Source organism: Cornus florida, unplaced genomic scaffold (assembly GCF_030987335.1).
Source record: "Cornus florida cultivar Cherokee Brave unplaced genomic scaffold, ASM3098733v1 CherokeeBrave_3.0.0_Hap2_Chr11, whole genome shotgun sequence".
Lineage (NCBI taxonomy): Eukaryota > Viridiplantae > Streptophyta > Magnoliopsida > Cornales > Cornaceae > Cornus > Cornus florida.
In genome coordinates, this window is record NW_026775581.1 from 617,792 (window position 1) to 635,428 (window position 17,637).

Consider the following 17,637-nt stretch of genomic DNA (forward strand, 5'->3'; position numbering starts at 1 on the left):
TTATGCTCGGATTTGATTTTGGCTTTGCATACATCCATGATATTTAATTTCCATGATATCTACATTTTTACTTTTGTAGAAAAGCATGCTAGATGTTTACTTTTTTTTGTAAAGGGCTTGGATGCATAACTTCTTGGAAATATTCTTGACTTTTGGGGTTTTAGCGTAATTATGTAAAGTAATTATTCTTCCTCTCAGGGACCATATTGCAACTTAATTAGGAAGATATTTTAGAAAATGACCTTTTTGCAATTTCCAGAAAGTGTGACAAGTGTCACACTCCTATGGTGCCACTTGTTGGCATTGGGATGGAAAGACTTGGAAGCATAATCTTATAACACATGGAGGGTAGAGATTCACACACTTGTTAGCCTAGGATTGGAGCACTTATTGGCTTGGATGATTGGCAAGTGTAGGTTTAAGATTAAGCCTAGGAAGGAGCTATATATTAGTGACAAGTGTAGGCGCCAAATTTAGTCTTGCATTGTGCGTATGTGAGAAGTAGTACAAGAGCACATAGTGAGTGGCGAATCCTACCACATTTAGTTTAGGGTTTGTGTTTTTATTTCATTTTATCTCTTTCCTCTCAAACCCTAACCAAGCCACCATTGAAGCAAAGCTTAGTTTAGAGCTTTAAGCTTTATTTTGGTCTCCTTCCACTCACCTTAGACCTATAAGCTTGGAGTACTTTTGCTTCCTCTAACTCTCCTCTATAAAACCCTAGTTTGGTTTACCATTTTAAGCTTGGCTTCTTGGTTTAAAGAGATTCAATTCTCTGAGGTAGAGGGTGATTTATACTTATGATATTGTTGTTATATTTATTTTATAACTTGGTTCATATGGAATACATGTCTTTGATCCAAATTTTTAAGTTAATAGTTAAGGGTACCTTGCATGAAAGACATGATTTTTGGGAAGGCCATGACTTGATTTATAACTTATGTTAATTTGAAGTCATTTAGGGTTGTTTTGAAATCTAGAGAAATTAATCAATTAATTTAATTAATTTTCATTTATATGTTCCTATAATTTAAATTAAGTTTTGAAGGGATATATGTAATGATTATGATAGGTTCCCTAACATATATAAAATTGAGCATGTTTAGATGAGAAATGAAATCTAGAGAAATTAGTTGTTTTATTAAATTAATTTCTATCTTTGTTGTATTGATGAATTGAGTATGAATTTCATGTTGATTACATGATTAAGTCTTGATTTTAAACTTGTATAATACTTGTGAGAGTATGTTCCTATCATTGAATAAAATTGTTATAAGTTGTGACAAGTTGCATAATAATTATTCAACAATTTGCATGCCATTGTAGTTATGAACTAGAGCATGTATTGTGTTTCCAAAAATTAGTTCGTGCATGGTAGATGGTTTTACATTGTATGTATATGTTATGTTAATACATATATGTTGTTGTACAAATTGTTGATTTTGGAAACTTGGGATGTTGTTGTTATGACTAAGGCTAGGGCATGGTTCTAGTATGGAGGATTGTCCCTCTACAAGTCTAGTGCGCACATAGGGAGATTAACCATGGGCTAGTAACCCTAAAGTAACTATAGTGTCGGTCTGATCTGGCGTGATGTCTAAGTATCCACTTTGGTTTGATAACTTTATAAGTTTATATTTTATTACATTGTGTTGGAAGTTCCAATGTCGGTTGAACATTATGAATTGAATTATATCAAATTGCAAAGTTGTATAAAGTAGGTTCATGCATGCTCATTCCTTACGAGTAAACTTGTTTACTCACCCCAAAGTTACTGAGTGTTTTTCAGGTAAAGAAGCATTATTGTGGAATACACAACACTTTTAGGATTGCTTGACTACTTAGAATATTTTTTGTTATGTTAGAATTTGCTCTTATTAGCATATCATGCTACATTTTGGTTTATTTTGACAAAACATATATTTAATGTTCAAACTATGTAATGTGCACTTAAGTGCACCTTTTGACACTCTTTGGATGTATATGTAATGAGGCCAAGGGTCAAAGACACTTATATGACATGTATGCTTGTTTAACTTCATAGTTTGTTTATGGAATATAAAGGGATTTCAAGGGTTGAAGGGTCATATTTTGCATATGACATGCTATGAGGCCGTAGGCCATTGTAGCGCGTCTACTTATTCATTTTACGTATGCGTGCATGTTTACATTTCACAAAACTCTTAAGTTCCAACTTTTGAACTATTTTTGGATGATGTATAAAAATTTAAGCAAAATTCATGCATTGGGTATCACTTAAAGCTTTATTTTGATTGAGCATGTTTTAGATGCTTGCATGAGGCTAGGGAATGTTTTGAAACTTGTCCGGATCAAATGGAAAGCATGCATAGCTTTAGGATTGAGCCAAACACCTTCCCCATAGATTGCAGCAGCTTTTTCTGCTGTTACCAGGTCCATAGGTCGGCTGATAGTAGTTATCAGCCGATTGATGACTGTTCGAGACTAATTCCAGTAGGTTTGCAAGTGAAAAATGGCATTTTGGCCGGCTGGTACTGTTCATCAACCGGCTGATGATTGAGTTTCAGTTGGCTGGTAGTATTTGTCAGCCTGCTGATCCTCCCTGAAGCTTGGTGTCTTTTTAGTTTCTTGGACAGATTTCTTGGGCCAACTTCAGAGGGTCATATCTCCTTCATTTTTTATCCAAATCAGGTTATTCTTGAGCCTAAATTCAAGAGCTTGAAATTAGCTTTCCAATAGTACCAACCACGTATAAAAATCAAACCATAATGAGAGTTATACCAGTTTTAGTGAGATAGGGTCGCGGTATCTCTAAATCGAAGAATGCCGTTTTGTTATTATTTTCATATATTTTCCGTTCGGACTCTGAATTAGGTGATTCTTGAGTCTAAATTCATTAGTTTTTTGTTGTATTTCCAATGGTATGCTTGGTAGCATCCATTTCTCTATGAAATGACCATTTTACCCTCAGTCCATCTCTTGTAAGGTTTCAAAACCTTTGTTTTCTTCTTGCTTCTGTTGAGTCTCAAGACTACTCGGGAAGCCACCTTTGTGTCTTAGGGATGACATCCATCTCTAGAGACCTTGGTTATGTCTTTCGCTTTTGTATTTTGGATCCATTAATGGATCATCTTCGGGTAATTATAAGACGCACTGGGTTCAGAAATCCAGGGCCGTCATAGGTGGTATCAGAGCTCTTAGGTTTGAATACATTAGGATGATGGGTTTTGGGTGCATATCATGCTTTTGTTAATGTACTTGATATATATGCATGCTTTTGATGACATGTTTTGGCGTTGTAACATGTTTACGTGTTTCTTGGCAATACGCTTAGTATTATGACATGTCTTTATGCTTATATGCTTTTGTGTTTAAAAAGCATCCTTGTTTGACATGTATGCTTATTGGCCTAAGTTCTTAACTGTTTAAAGAGCTTTCTTTGATTGCTTTAGCATGACCATATGTTACATACCTTATCTTGCTTTGTGTTTCATGTTTTTATAGTGTGAGTTGCATTCAATTATAATAGCTTGTGTTATTGTTGATCTCTTCTTTTCTTTCGTACGTTTAGCATCATGGTTGTCACGTGTGGAGAGTTTTCATGTTAGGGCATTGAGGAGCAGATGGATGACACCGAGTTTACGAGGGGTTCGGGGAGGCCCAGGATTCCAGTTCGTGGCATGGGTCCTAATCCACCACGAGCGCAGACTTATGAGGAGCAGATCACACATAGAGTGGCTCTGGGAATGTCAGAGTCCATTCAGTAGATGTTTCGTCAACATATTACAGGGATGCAGATTCTGGTACCGGCGCTAGCACGGGCACCGGTTGCTAATGAGGCATTGGACTACTTCATGAAGTTACAACGGGTTAAGATCGACCAGTTTATAGGGAATATGGATCCGCTTGCTTCAGAGGCATGGTTTGATCTCATGGTACACAAGCTTGATAACATGGCAGTACTTATAGACCGATTGAGGATCTCCTTGACAGCCTCTATGTTCATGGGAGATGCCGATATCTGGTGAAGGTCTATGACCAATATCCACGATGTGGAGGTGATGACTTGGGAGGAGTTCAGGATATTGTTCTTTGACTGCTTCTTTCCGAGGGCTATGAGGCAGGATATGATAATGCAGTTCACAGGTCTTTATCAGGGCATGATGAGTGTCATTGAGTATGAGACATGCTTCACTTCTCTTTCCCGCTATGTACTAGAGATGGTAGCTACCGACGAACTCAGGGCAAGAAAGTTTCAGGATAGGTTACATCTTGATATTAGGCCATGGATTTTAGTACTGGATTTGAGGACCTACAGAGAAGTGGTTCAAAGGGCTATGATGGTTGAGGCAGAGGACCGAGATTAGCGCAGGATCAAGGGTTTGTATAAGCAGTCTCGTGGAGAGGCTTCAGCAATATCTGTTGGGGGTCAGTAGAAGAAGGCTAAGGCCGGGGACAGTTCTCGTGTTCAGGGACAGTCACAGCAGGCTCGGTCTGCACCTACAGTTCCTGTTTCCTCAAGGAAGTTGATTTGTCACCACTGTCAGCAGCCGGGGCACATCAAGGCTCGCTGTCCACAGTTGCAGCCTCAGGGCAGTCGTTCTCAAATGAGTAAGTCTTCAGCTTTGACGCAGGGACTTTAAGGGGGTTGACGTTTGATCTCATTCATTCTGATGTTTGGGGTCCTTCCCCAGTTACTGTTTTCTCTGGGCATCGATATTATGTGACATTTATTGATGATTATTCTCATTGTACTTGGGCTTATTTATTAAAAAAGAAATCTAGTGTCCTTTTATTTACCCAGTTTCTTCAAATGATCAAAACCAAGTATAACACTGTTATCCGTAATATTCGTTCTGATAATGGACGTGAATATGTTTTGAATGAGTTCCAAACTGAACTTACTAAAAAAGGATTTTACATCAACTCACTTGCCCCTACACTCCTGAGCAAAATGGCGTGGCTGAACGCAAAAACCTTCATCTTATGTCTGCAATCCAATGTCTTCTGAGTGGTATGCATATACCTAAATTTTATTAGCATATGGTTGTTCCTACAGCTACTTTTTTTATTAATCACCGGTAGAGTTTTGGGTGGTAAGGCCCCAATTTAGATTCTCCAACGTGATTATACATTGTTTCACTTTCTGCCTTGTGTTTTCGACTGTACTTGTTTTATTCATAACCGTAGTCCTTCTTGTCATAAACTTGATGATAAATCTATTAGGCATAATTTCTTACGGTATTATGCTATGTCAAAGGGCTATCGTTGTTATGCTCCTGTGGCCAAACATATGTATCATTCTCTAGATGTGACATTTCATGAAATTGTTCTTTTTTATAGTACTAATTCTGTGGTACAGGATTCTCTCTTTTATGGTCTGGAAAAGGTGATCTCTCCTATTGCCCGTCATGTTCCTCTCTTTAAAAATCATACTGTCTTGGAAACTCCTTCTCCATCCATGCAAGGTTCCCCTCCGTCTTTACAGGTCTACTCTCGTCGCCATTACACTCAACTTCCCCTGCCAAAATCATCTTCAGAACCAGGTCCAAGTAACTTTCCTTTTCCCGTGACTCTTACCATTCCTAAACATATATCCCGTTATCATACTTGTGATCGTCACCCTCCTAATTGGTATGGTTTTTCTAGTAGCACTAACCACCTTATTTCCTCGTATGTCTCCTATAATGGTTTTTCAGGTGCATATAAATCCTTCTTGGGCAAGACTAGGACCGTTTTTATTCCTCGATTAGTGTCAAAGGCCCTCTTGGATACCAATTGGGTGTCTGCCATGACAACAGAAATGGATGTTTTACAGTGTAATAATACATGGGAACTTGTTACTTTACCTGCTGGAGAGAAAACAGTGGGCTGCAAATAGGTCTTTACTGTGAAGTACTTAGCCGATGGTTTTATTAATCGGTATAAGGTTCGGTTGGGGGCAAAAAGCTTTACTAAAATTCCTGGCAAAGACTTTGGAAATACCTTTGATCCTATGGCAAAGTTGACGTATGTGCGATTACTTATCTCCTTGTCTGCTGCCCATTCTTGGCCTCTGCATCAGTTAGATGTCAAGAATGCATTTCTTAATGGAGACTTACTTGAGACTATATATATGGATCCACCCCCTGGATTTCGGGCTGAGGGGGAGTATGCTGGGAAAGTCTATTGGCTGCGGAAGTCTCTTTATAGTTTGAAGCAATCTCCTAGAGCTTGATTTAGTCATTTCAGCGATGTCGTTCTATCCATGGGCTTTGTGCGTTGTCACTCAGACCATACTTGCTTTGTTTGATGTCACTATAATGGTCACTGCATTATGTTATTAGTATATGTGGATAATATCATTATTAGAGGTGATGATGCTTCAAGGATTGCTCGGGCGAAACTTCATCTTCAAAAGTCCTTTAATGTGAAGGACTTAGGTCCCCTTCAATATTTTCTTCGAATTAAGGTTGCTAGATCTCGTCATAGAATTTCCTTATCTCAAAGGAAATATGTTTTGGATCTTCTTCAAGATACTAGCATGCTTGGGTGTCGACCCGTTTCCACTCCTATGGACCCCAATCTCAAACTCTTTGTTGAGTCAAGGGAATTACTTCCAAATCCATCCATGTATCTATGTTTGGTAGTTCATCTTATCTACTTGACTAACACAAGGCCCAATTTGACATTTGTTGTTGGTGTGTCAATTCATGCATGCCCCTCGCTTAGCTCATATGGATGCAGTCTACCATATTTTGAGGTATCTTAAGTCGTGCCCTGGCCTTGGTATATTCTATGCCTCAAGAAATCAGTCTGGACTCTCATGTTTTACTGATGCAGACTATGCTGGATGTAAGACAGATAGACGTTCTACCTCTGGCTTCTGTACTTTCTATGGTAATCATCTCATATCATGGAAGAGTAAGAAGCAAGCTATTATCTCCAAATCTTCTATTGAAGCTGAATACCGAGCTATGGCTCAAGGTACTTGTGAGCTCCTTTGGCTTCAATCAATTTTGTGAGAGTTGGGTCATGTAGAGAAAGGTTCTTCAGGCTGTTTGTGACAATAAATCAGCCATTATGCTTGCTTCCAATTCTATCTTACATAAAAGGTCGAAACATAATGAGGTAGACATTCACTTCATTCGAGAGAAGGTTCAATCAGGTATCATTAATCCTATTTTTGTTTCCTCTTCAGAACAAACTGCAAATGTGTTCGCAAAGTCTATTGGGCCTTCTCTTCTCCAGTCTTCCATAGTCAAGCTGGGCTTAGTCAACATATTTGCTCTAGCTTAAGGGGGAGTGTTGGAAATTATATTTATAAGTTGACTCAATGATTGTGGTAGATTTTTTGGGTCTTCATTATAGGCTAATGTTTAGGCTTTTATTTAGGGATTTGATTTTTTTTTTCTCTTTCCATATTTGTAATTTTCCTCTTGCCTATAATGAGAGTCAGACTCTCAAATTGAGTACGCCAATTTTACCAAATTACTTTATATATATAAATATATATATAACTAGATACATGATAGTGAGGGGATTTGAGCGCTTCTTTGAATTTCAGAAGGTGGGTTTGAAACCTTTTCGACTTTTTCTCTTGGTATTGATTACTTATTTTTCAATGGCTTTCATTGAATTTTGTCTAGAAATTTCTAATTGTTTAACCAGAGACGTAATGTGTTATAGTGAGAGAAAGGAAAATATTTGCTTTTTTTAGGTGACTTCGAATGGCAGGGAAGGGTTGGTGTTAGACTAAGGGTATTTTAGTCCTTTTAATTTTTTGATATTTTGAAATAAAAAGCATTAAAAATTTAAGGATAAAATTATCATTTTGCACATTTTTAACGGTGTCATTGACAGAAAAGTAATTTGAAGTCTAAGTGATAGCAATTTTCGAAATATATTTTTGCGTGAAATTTGGTCAAACCTTAAGGGGTGTCAATGAAATTAATCTTTTTTCTATATATATATATATATATTATACACATATATAGGTATATTATATAAATAGAGGGAGAGTAGTTGTTGTTTAATTTGAAGTTAGTTTAATTATTTGTAAGAAATGGACCCGATGCCAGCTTAATCAAGCTGGATCTAAAGGGGATATACCCATACAACGGCTACAAGAATTGGTCGGCCACCAGCAGCGTAATCGGTCTAGTCGAGGGAGCTGCTGGGAGGACTTGAGGAGCTATTTTAAGCTCGTATTAGATATTACACTCTGGTAAATATAGCTGAGCTTGGGTTCACAACCATTGGACACCGTTTAACTATATATATATATATATATTGGACATGAAGGAAGAGGATCACATGAGACATCTCTTAGATTTTCCACTAGAGCTCATTGTCGGTGAGAGGTACAATATCAAAGCTGATGTTCGGGCCTACGCTGCCAAGGGCTGACCCTAAGACTCTCAAAATTTTGAGAGGCTATGGGGAATTCTCACATTTGAGGCACTTTATACCTAAGGTTTCATATGCAAAAAAAAATTAATAATAAAAAAATAAAATTATAAACGACGAGTATATAAAATATATTCATATGTTGTTTTCACTTTTACAAGTAATACATTCAACCAAAACTTAACGCACAACAATATAATTGTGTTCATCATCAATAAACAATTGTGTGCATGTGCAGTGTGCATAAGACGACTAATTAATAACTATAAATTTATCACCACTAACAACTATTTGTGTGTCAATACAGTTTGCATATGACAACCAACCAATAATAATAAATTTATTACCATAAATAAATAATTGTGCATCTGTACTGCGTACATATTCAATATTATTAGAAAAAATAAATCAAATAGAGTAAGTTAGAAGGAAAAAAAATAAAACCAAGAATAATTAGATGGAGAACGTGTACCATGACTTTGATTTTTAGGTTTCGACAATACCACTTCCTATCTGTCTTCATGCAATAAGATTCGATTTGTTGTTAATCATACTCAAAGATATATTTGACAATATTCCATGAAATATATTATAAGTACTTAACAAGAAAGTTGAAAAAGAAGCATCGTGGTATAATGTATATAATTTTTCCATTAATTTTTCCATCTTTCTTCTTCTTTATGGAATGTTTGGTCGACGGGGTCAATGGTTGTGCTCTGATGGTGTTGGTAATTTCGTGTTGGTAATATCCACCACAACGTTGACTAATTTTGGTGTGCCATTGGTTTTCCTTTTTTATTTTTTTACTTTTTTTTCATCTAATTCAATTATTATTATCTTTTATTTGGAAAGGCTAATTCAATTAATTGTTTCTTTGGTTGTTAGTCTAATTATTATTTATTAATTTAATTGAATAACAAAGTAGTATATGTCAAATTTATATAATCTGATAACTGTATTTGTTTTAATTAATATGTATTAGATTCCGTATTAGTAATTTGTGTCACACGTCACCAAAAAAATAATAATAAAAAAAAAAAAATTAGTGTCACCGTCGCATTAATTTTACATACTACTATCCTGCTTTTTCTTCCTGTTGTTATTGTTCAATTATTACTGCATGATATATAAGTTTGTTGGGCTCAAGTGTGGCTTTTCATGTTTTGAGCCTTAATAATTTCATTTTTCATGAAGCCTTAGTAAAATTGGGCCAAATCGGAGGCCCTTCCAAATTGATGAGGAGGAAGCACGGTGGCATCACGACCTCGACACCACCAACGCCCTTGACGGACTCTCTCAAGAAGGTAGTACTACCATTACACCTCTTAAAATTTTATTTATTTATTTACCTCTTAAAATTTTTCTTTCTATAACATTTTTTTCCCTTCTTATTCTTTTTATTCTTCTTCTACTTATTTAAATCAATTAATACATTCTACTTATTTAAATCAATCCATAATGAGAATTCCCCATCAAGGGCAGTTGTAATTGCTTAATGAAAATATTATTAATCAATATTTTATTTTATTTTGTATGTGTAAAGTAAATTTTTTATACACTACTTATTTAGCATATAATTTTACACTTATTTTTTTTTTCTATATTTGTCATACTTGTTGATTGTTTTTTTTTTTTTTCAATCAACTGCAATGTGCCACAGAAATAAAATCCTAGCAGACCCTGCATATATATGAATGATATATATGTATGTAACTTAGGCACATCCAACTCAAGTATGATGAAAATGATGATATATAATATATATATTACTTATTTATGCAACAGAGAAAAAAAATAATAATAATAATAATAGAGGCAGAGATTTGGAATACTCACAGCAAATATATCTGGAAAGAGGTAGAAGATGGAGTCTGAAGGCAGCAAATTCAAAGAATCCATTATATAAAATTGATTTTAGAAGTCATCAAATTTTATCACCACCTCACCTATTATGTAAAATTGATTTTAGAAGTCATTTTGCTCACATACAACAAGAACTAAACAAGTTTAATTTGGATCAAAAGCATAAAAGTAACCAAATGGGCAATAGCCCAACTCGTACAAACTCACACTAGCCTCGGCGAAGACACGAGCGTGTGAGTTTGCTTAAGCTTCTAAAAAAAAAAACGCAAGTAAAATTTATGAATATATAATGACGTGAAAAGATGAACTAACTGCAATCATTACAACACTCGTACATTAACCCACAAACTATAAGTTTCACAACAAAAATAAATGACAGTAGCAGTAGTGAAATGCTGTTTAAACCATACCCTCCTCCATTCAACTATAGAGAGAAGGGTGTGAAACAAGAAGCTGCATAATGTACTTTGTGAGATATGGGTACCAACACTCTACAATGAAAAGGATCCACAGAAAAGAATATTCAGGAATCCGTCAACTACCTGAATGCCATTAAAAAAATAAAAAGAATCTTTCAAAAATCATAAAAATAAAAATAAAAAATACTATTTTGAATAAATCTAACCCTCATCCTCTTGCCATGTTTGCCAGGTAATTTCTTCTCTTCCTAAATGCCAAGTAACTGACTCTAACCCCTCCCTGACGATTGATTTTTGTCCAAATGCCACTGTCCACATTTCCCTTGTCTTCAGCCCAAACCCGCAGGTTTAGATCATCAAATAAAAAACACCATGGTTGACCAAAAATGTGGTTTTTTTTTACCAAGTCAACCTTCCCTCCAAAATGGATAGCAAGAGCGCCATGAACCATGCAATACCAAAATGCATACAACAGATCTCAGCCTTCAAGAATTCACATTCACCTGGGATGACTCTCCCACTCCTATGTTCGGTTCAGCTTTAACTCTTTGGAAAAACAATACATAAGCAGCTGATGTCTTGATATCAGCTTCACCAACTGGTGAAACGTGGGCATCATCAAAGTGATACCATCTGTTCTCATCAATTGACTGCACAAAAAAGGAAATCTTTGAGCTTTTCTTTCTTCTACCCTTTTTCGTTTTAAATTCGACAAGAGTCCCATGAAAAAAGGAAGTATTCTGTTGCCAGGCATACAAAGCAAAGTACATTTAAATAATACGTAAACAACAGCAGATGGATTCTTTCACTTCTGTCTCAGAACCAAATGACCGTGTACTTTGGATGTGGCCGCTACCAGGCCACAAGAAATTCAAGAGAATCGGCCAAATGACAGCAAAATATAATGTAACTATTACAAGAATATCCATCCACACTAAGGATCTTGCAATTGTTACCAGTTAAATAGATATTGAGATGATGAAAACCACAGCCTGTACCAACTATAAGATTGGCAACAAATTGGTTTCCTAGAAATATCTTCAACAATAAAAGTAAAAAAGTTAGAACAAAATGAATATCATGTGTTTACCTTAGCATAAGCAGAGTAGTGACCGCCACCTAAGCCACCATAATGATTGCTAATGGCATATAGCTCATATACATGAGATCGTGTGGATGCATCTTTACTCTTCACATATTTGCTTAAATCAAGATTGAGAATGGGGAAATTTACAAAGGTATCAAGTTTGTTCTTCAGGTACCGGCTGTATGAGAATCGTTTCAAGTGAAAAACAAGTATGTCCGGAAGCCTCCACAAGTCTAACTTCTTAGTGGCTTGCCTGTGTTCCTTGCACCGTGGGCAATACCTGCATTCATATTTTAAAGCACAAAATAGAAAACGTTAGTAAGAAATTTAAAATTAACTGGCCTCAAAATACATAGTTCTGCTGTACCAATGTTTGAATATTTTACCACATATCATCGGGCCCTAAAGGTTCCTCCTTTAAGAATGCATCCAAACATGAAAATAAAGAGACAACTTCCTGCCGGGTTTTCTTCGTGGTAACACCTGACTTGTGAACTTCAGGGAGATCCTTCAGGTAGCTGGCATCATACAACTCATGTTCTTTATCAGTCCAATCCAGCATAACTTTCACCAGTTTACTGGGTCTTATGAGGGAATCCTTATCAATTGGCTTACAGCTCAAGCCCCTCTCATCTGCTAAGCAGAGGTGAAAGGACAACTTTCTACTGGACATTTCTTCCATTTCCATGTTGCACATTGACTGGCACTGAGATACAGACTGGTTATCAGACCTGTTCGTTGGTTCATCAACACCTTCTGAGATGGATCCATTTTCCTTGCTACTATGGATCTTAGTTGAACTAAAATATGTCTTTCTTCTCAATGGTGACAAAATTCTACTAACAGCAAGATTGATATCAGCTCCAGTGTGTGGGCCTTCTAAATACGTAATCAGTGGTGTCAAAAAGGACTTCCTCTCAAAGCCCTTCAAATTCTCTGACATACAGCTGTATAGAAGTTCTTTGGTTATGCAAATTACAAAAAAGGCGAATAAAGAAGATCAATGTATGGCTTAATTCTAGTATCTACAAAATAACTAAGGCTATTGGCCTCCCTAGTCTCTCAGCAAGGGAATGAACCACGGACTCATAAACATGCATGTGATCAAACAGGAACACATTGTTAATTAAAAGCATGTATCAACAAATTTGTTCATTAAATTTTGAGTTACACAATACACAAACAGGATAAATTGGAGAGGCATGACTGCATACACATGCCACATCTACCATGTAGAAATTATAAGCAAAATCCAAAGAAATATGACCAATTCCTTGTTCACAGGCACCCTAATGTTGCAAACATGAACGTCCATCTATTTGCTCACTTTCCTCTTGCTCTTGGACCACCATCTCCTCCCTATCTCTACTTTTTCTCCTCACCCAAATTAATTAATTATCCTCTTCCATCTAGCTGCTGACATTTTACCTCAAAGTTCACTCAAATTTTATCTTCTAGCTTCTCCCTATTTTTTCATTTTCTACCTTTTTTTCCTTTCTTTTGCCATGTGGGGAAAACCTCCTTCTTTCACATGATAAGGACCTCCATATATTAACTGATAAAGTCATTGGTATCTTTGAGACACACCCCCATCTTTGTAACTTTGTGGTGATGATGGCTAAGAATGGAAGAGAAGATAAATTTGAACAGATTGGCCTCTTCAGATCATATAGACCCATATTTTCACACACAGAAATAAATAACTCTGACCATCATAGCCCATTGAACCCATCAATGAAATGAATTAAAACAATGAAGACCTATATTTTGAGAGTGAAATCGACCCACCAAGTCCTCTTCGTGTCATATGCTCTCTGGCCATCAAAATTTGATCTCAATTACCAACTCCGCAGATGGGTGTATTTTTGGCTTTGGGGATGAAGAAGAGAATTAGTTCGTGAGGAACTTCAAAGATCATGCATGAAGAATAAGATTTATGGATGTCAAGTGTTTTTGGTGTATGTAAATGTTCAGAGAGAAAGCTGGGTAGGGATTCGGGAATTGAAGTAGAGAGAGTGGCAAAATAGAGAGGCAAAGGTAGAGTGAAAGGATCTTGGTAAAGATGCCAACATAGATGAGGGCTATGGAAGGCAAGGACATAGCCGAGTGGGAAGGGAGCGATCGTGACACAGGGTGAGGAGGCTGTCCCGTGCCTCGTTGCACATGAGTCTTCATAGAGATCAATTTAAATATATATGTTGGGGTCAATTCTGTCGCTACATTAAATAAGGATAATTTCAGAATTAATAGAAAAATCCATCGTGCTTAAGGAATCACTAATAGCTAGGGTAATTTGTAATTTTGTTATAACCCAAGGAAAGGTTGACCATAATTTTACTTTAGTTCTACGCATGGGTGCTAGATGCAAACACAAACACAGCCATCCACAAAACAGAGGCAGATAGAATTATTGATGTACAAATATCAAGTCATGAACTAATTATAAATGAAATCAGAATTTTCATGAATTAAGCTAATGGCCACTGAATATGTGTCCCTTTCCAACACATGATTCTTTTATCTTTGTAAGTCATGTGATCTGTTGGCTGGAACAAAGAACTTTCCAAGCCTTTTTTTTTTTTTTTTTTTTACTCCCATCATCTTTATCCCGTGTAAAACTTTAGGTAAGGATTTAAGAATGACAACTCACTCATCTAGGTATCGATGACATATCTCCAGTCTCGTTAATTCTGCATGATTTTTTGGAAGTCTGTATGCCACAATATGTTCCTCATCTTTTATAGACGACAATGGCTCCAAAGGGATCTCCAAGTATCGATATATTCGATGATCATAGACCTGGAGATTGAAAAAACAGTGCTTCAGAAAGCAGGAATATAAAAAGAAATAAGCAACATAATTATAAATAATTATTAATTAATGATAATCAAGAGAATATAATCTTACCTCTGCAAGCAACAGGCATTCATCACTCTTTAAACAGCATGCAGTACTCAAAGTCTGAATAAGATCTTTAGAGCAACCATGTTTTAGGACAGTAACAGTGAACGGCATCGGAAGACCACTCCCATCACCATAAAAGACAGTTATTGTCATTGTCCGAGTAACCGTCGATGGCAGCGGCAATGATAAGTACATGAAGGGATCAAATGTTATTGAAATTTTTTCGCAAACCGGACAGACCAATGTTGACTTATATTGACCCTGAGCATTTGTTAGCAAGTTTACATTGCCATTAGAACAATGTTCAATTTGTAAAAGCTCAGAACTATCAAGCTCTAAAACACTAATAAACCAAAAGGAAAAATACCTCATATATTTATACATATTTGCTGGCTATGTTACGTTGACTCGGGTACAAATGTGTCCAATCTTTCTGAGGTCTAGTACTAACATTATGTCGACACTTATAAGTGTCCAAGTTGTCCAAATATCAGAAAAAAAGGGTGTGTTTGAAAAAGCAAATAGAAAAGGGTGAACCCTGAAAATAATTGAGTATCATATAGGTTATAATATTACATGAATGGGGTTTTTTTAAATTGAATTTAGTGACATAAACAGAAGTCTTTTCCAAAAAATTGAAAAAAAAAAAAAAAAAAAAGGGATGCATTAGTAAAATTATCAAAATAACAAGATATTTTAAGTCCTTATCAAACAGTATATTTCATCTTCCTTGTTTGAAGTGAAAAGGCAGGACACCCTAGATCAGCCACGACTCCTTAGGTGACTCCATTAATCACCAGCAAGAAGATGATATTGCTCAGCCATTACAGAGTAGCACAGAAATATGTAACAAAGGTTGAAATCATGACAGCATTCAAATTTAGTGTGCCAATCCATAGTTTACTCCATTTCTTTTTTACATCTCCAATTGAGATGTATCAACACCTACGAAGCACAGACCCTCTGTCGGAGGTTCCATTGCGGTGTTGGACATGGACCCGCCAGGAACATGGCCAGACATGTGTCCTTCACGCCTAGAAGTGTCCATGTTTTTAAATGATATTTTTTTTGAGACAAACACATCCCAAATACACCAAGTACGCAGCTCGATAAGCAAAGACGTGTCCAGGACACGTTCCGGGACATGGCAGGTTCAATTTGTAAACATTAAAAAAATAAAAAAAAGTAAAAAAAATAAAAATAAAAGCATGGGGTATTGGGGCTTTAGCTCGAATTTTAAATTATGTTGCTGTTAAAATGTAAAATTAAGTTGGTAAACTAGCAATGCTTGACTGCCTAAATGATAGAAATGAACTACTTAATTGCTTTAAGTATATTTATTGTATGGTTGAGGAATTTAACTCGATTGGAGAAATGCTTTAAATTGCTTCTTCTTTTTTTAATATTGAAAAATTATAGTAGTATACTCCTAAAATGTGTAATGGTATTATTGAGAAATTGAAAGAAGCTAATTTTTTACGTAATATCATATTTTTATTATTATTATTATTTTTTACGTATCCTTGCCGTGTCTGAGTCCTTTTTTTTTTTTCTTTTTTCTTTTTTTTGGGGGCATTTGCCATATTGCCGTGTCTATATTGTGTCGTACCTATGTCTCATGTCCATGTCCAGGCTTCCTAGATCAACAAAGGTTCCATACCCATATCCATCTCTTTTCTGTTGACATGGCCACATGGGTACTCACTACTCTGGTGCAAAGCAGCGATTCCATGTAACAATCACTGGGTGAACCATTAAAATCTTCTATCCAGCATGAATTTAAATTCAATGCCAATTAATAATTCAAACAAATAAAAACACATTATCCAACAAAATAAACAAATGCTTTGATGGCTAAAGGATGTCAGCAAAATCATTTCAGTAGAAAAAATGAAAATAGGATTGATAGGATATGCTTTGTAAGGGAAATTTTAATAGTAGTAATAAGCATGCTCTGCCGAAACTACAAGGAAAATGAAGGATGGCTCAGCATGCAAAGCATGAAAGAGGCAATTCAACAGGAATCACTCTCCTCACTCAGATACATATATATATATATATATATATATATATATATATATGTATGTATGTATGTATATATATATATATATATGTATGTATGTATGTACGCACATATATAGTATGTAGCAACAAATATAACTAACTTCTCAATACCAAAAAAGACTAACAAAATAAACCTTGAATACTCCAACAAAAAACTATAAAATGTTGCATTCTAGGCTCAATTCATAGCCCTGCTCAAAAGAAAAAGGGAACGAATAGAACAACTTGACCATAGTAACTTAATGACCCGAGAATTATCTATAGTGATTTTATGCAACACTAATGACAACTTCACTATACACAAATTTAACAAACATAAAAGCATGTAACAATGAAATACTCACTTGGCAAACATCCACAATTACAGAGTCATTGCGGGCCTTGTGATATCTCCAACACTCATCTGCAACTTCCTCATCGGCACAACCATCGTAATCTTTTGTTTCAATGTAAGGCTTTTGCTTAACGCGATTCAAATCTTCATGCAGCCCATCCAGCAAGAAGGCAAGGAGTTCCTAAAGAGAGAATTCATTACTTAGAATTATAGATAAGAAAAGAAAAAAGAACGACTAAAAAAAACTTGATTCATTAGCTGATAAGGGTAGTCAACACCTAAAAAAAACAAATAAACACCAAGCTAAAATATATTTTTTAAAATTTTATTTTATTTTATTTCTTTGCTACACCACAAATGTTGCTATTGAGTATTAAACTTGCATCTCATGGATGACCATATCAACTTGAAAGTCACTGAAACCCAGGCCTTTGACTAGCAACAATTGCAATTCCTTTTCTTTTTCTTTTTCGTTTTCTTTTTTTTTATTACTATTAATAGTATAACACGAAATGCATAACAATATCCAACATATTTAATGTACTCAATTCCGTGCATGAATATACATGCATGCATACAAACAAGCCACTCCTACCTTA

At 35.7% G+C, this 17,637-nt stretch overlaps 2 protein-coding genes across 2 annotated transcripts in view; one reads left to right on the plus strand and one right to left on the minus strand.

Moving 5' to 3' along the window:
- The first annotated feature begins 6,695 nt into the window (after positions 1–6,695).
- LOC132286245 (uncharacterized mitochondrial protein AtMg00810-like) lies at positions 6,696–7,257 on the plus strand. The gene is made up of 2 exons (XM_059788513.1): positions 6,696–6,945; positions 7,160–7,257. The coding sequence occupies exons 1-2, from the start codon at positions 6,696–6,698 to the stop codon at positions 7,255–7,257; spliced, it is 348 nt and encodes a 115-aa protein (XP_059644496.1).
- A 3,281-nt stretch (positions 7,258–10,538) lies between these two features.
- Positions 10,539–17,637, minus strand: part of LOC132282977 (ubiquitin carboxyl-terminal hydrolase 9-like) — a 59,580-nt gene continuing 52,481 nt past the window's right edge. The window contains exons 9-14 of the mRNA XM_059784829.1: positions 17,049–17,219; positions 14,644–14,901; positions 14,387–14,535; positions 12,123–12,683; positions 11,740–12,016; positions 10,539–11,299 (exon numbers count right to left, since the gene is read on the minus strand). Coding sequence (XP_059640812.1) covers positions 11,135–11,299; positions 11,740–12,016; positions 12,123–12,683; positions 14,387–14,535; positions 14,644–14,901; positions 17,049–17,219 — 1,581 coding nt within the window. The 3' untranslated portion in view covers positions 10,539–11,134. The remainder of the gene's footprint in view (positions 11,300–11,739; positions 12,017–12,122; positions 12,684–14,386; positions 14,536–14,643; positions 14,902–17,048; positions 17,220–17,637) is intronic.

Bases quoted from the DNA above. Each gene is read 5' to 3' on its own strand.
- LOC132286245 (XM_059788513.1), top strand. From the start codon at position 6,696: ATGGATGCAGTCTACCATATTTTGAGGTATCTTAAGTCGTGCCCTGGC. The intron at 6,946-7,159 runs GTACTTGTGAGC...TTTCCTCTTCAG, and splicing joins ATACCGAGCTATGGCTCAAG to AACAAACTGCAAATGTGTTC.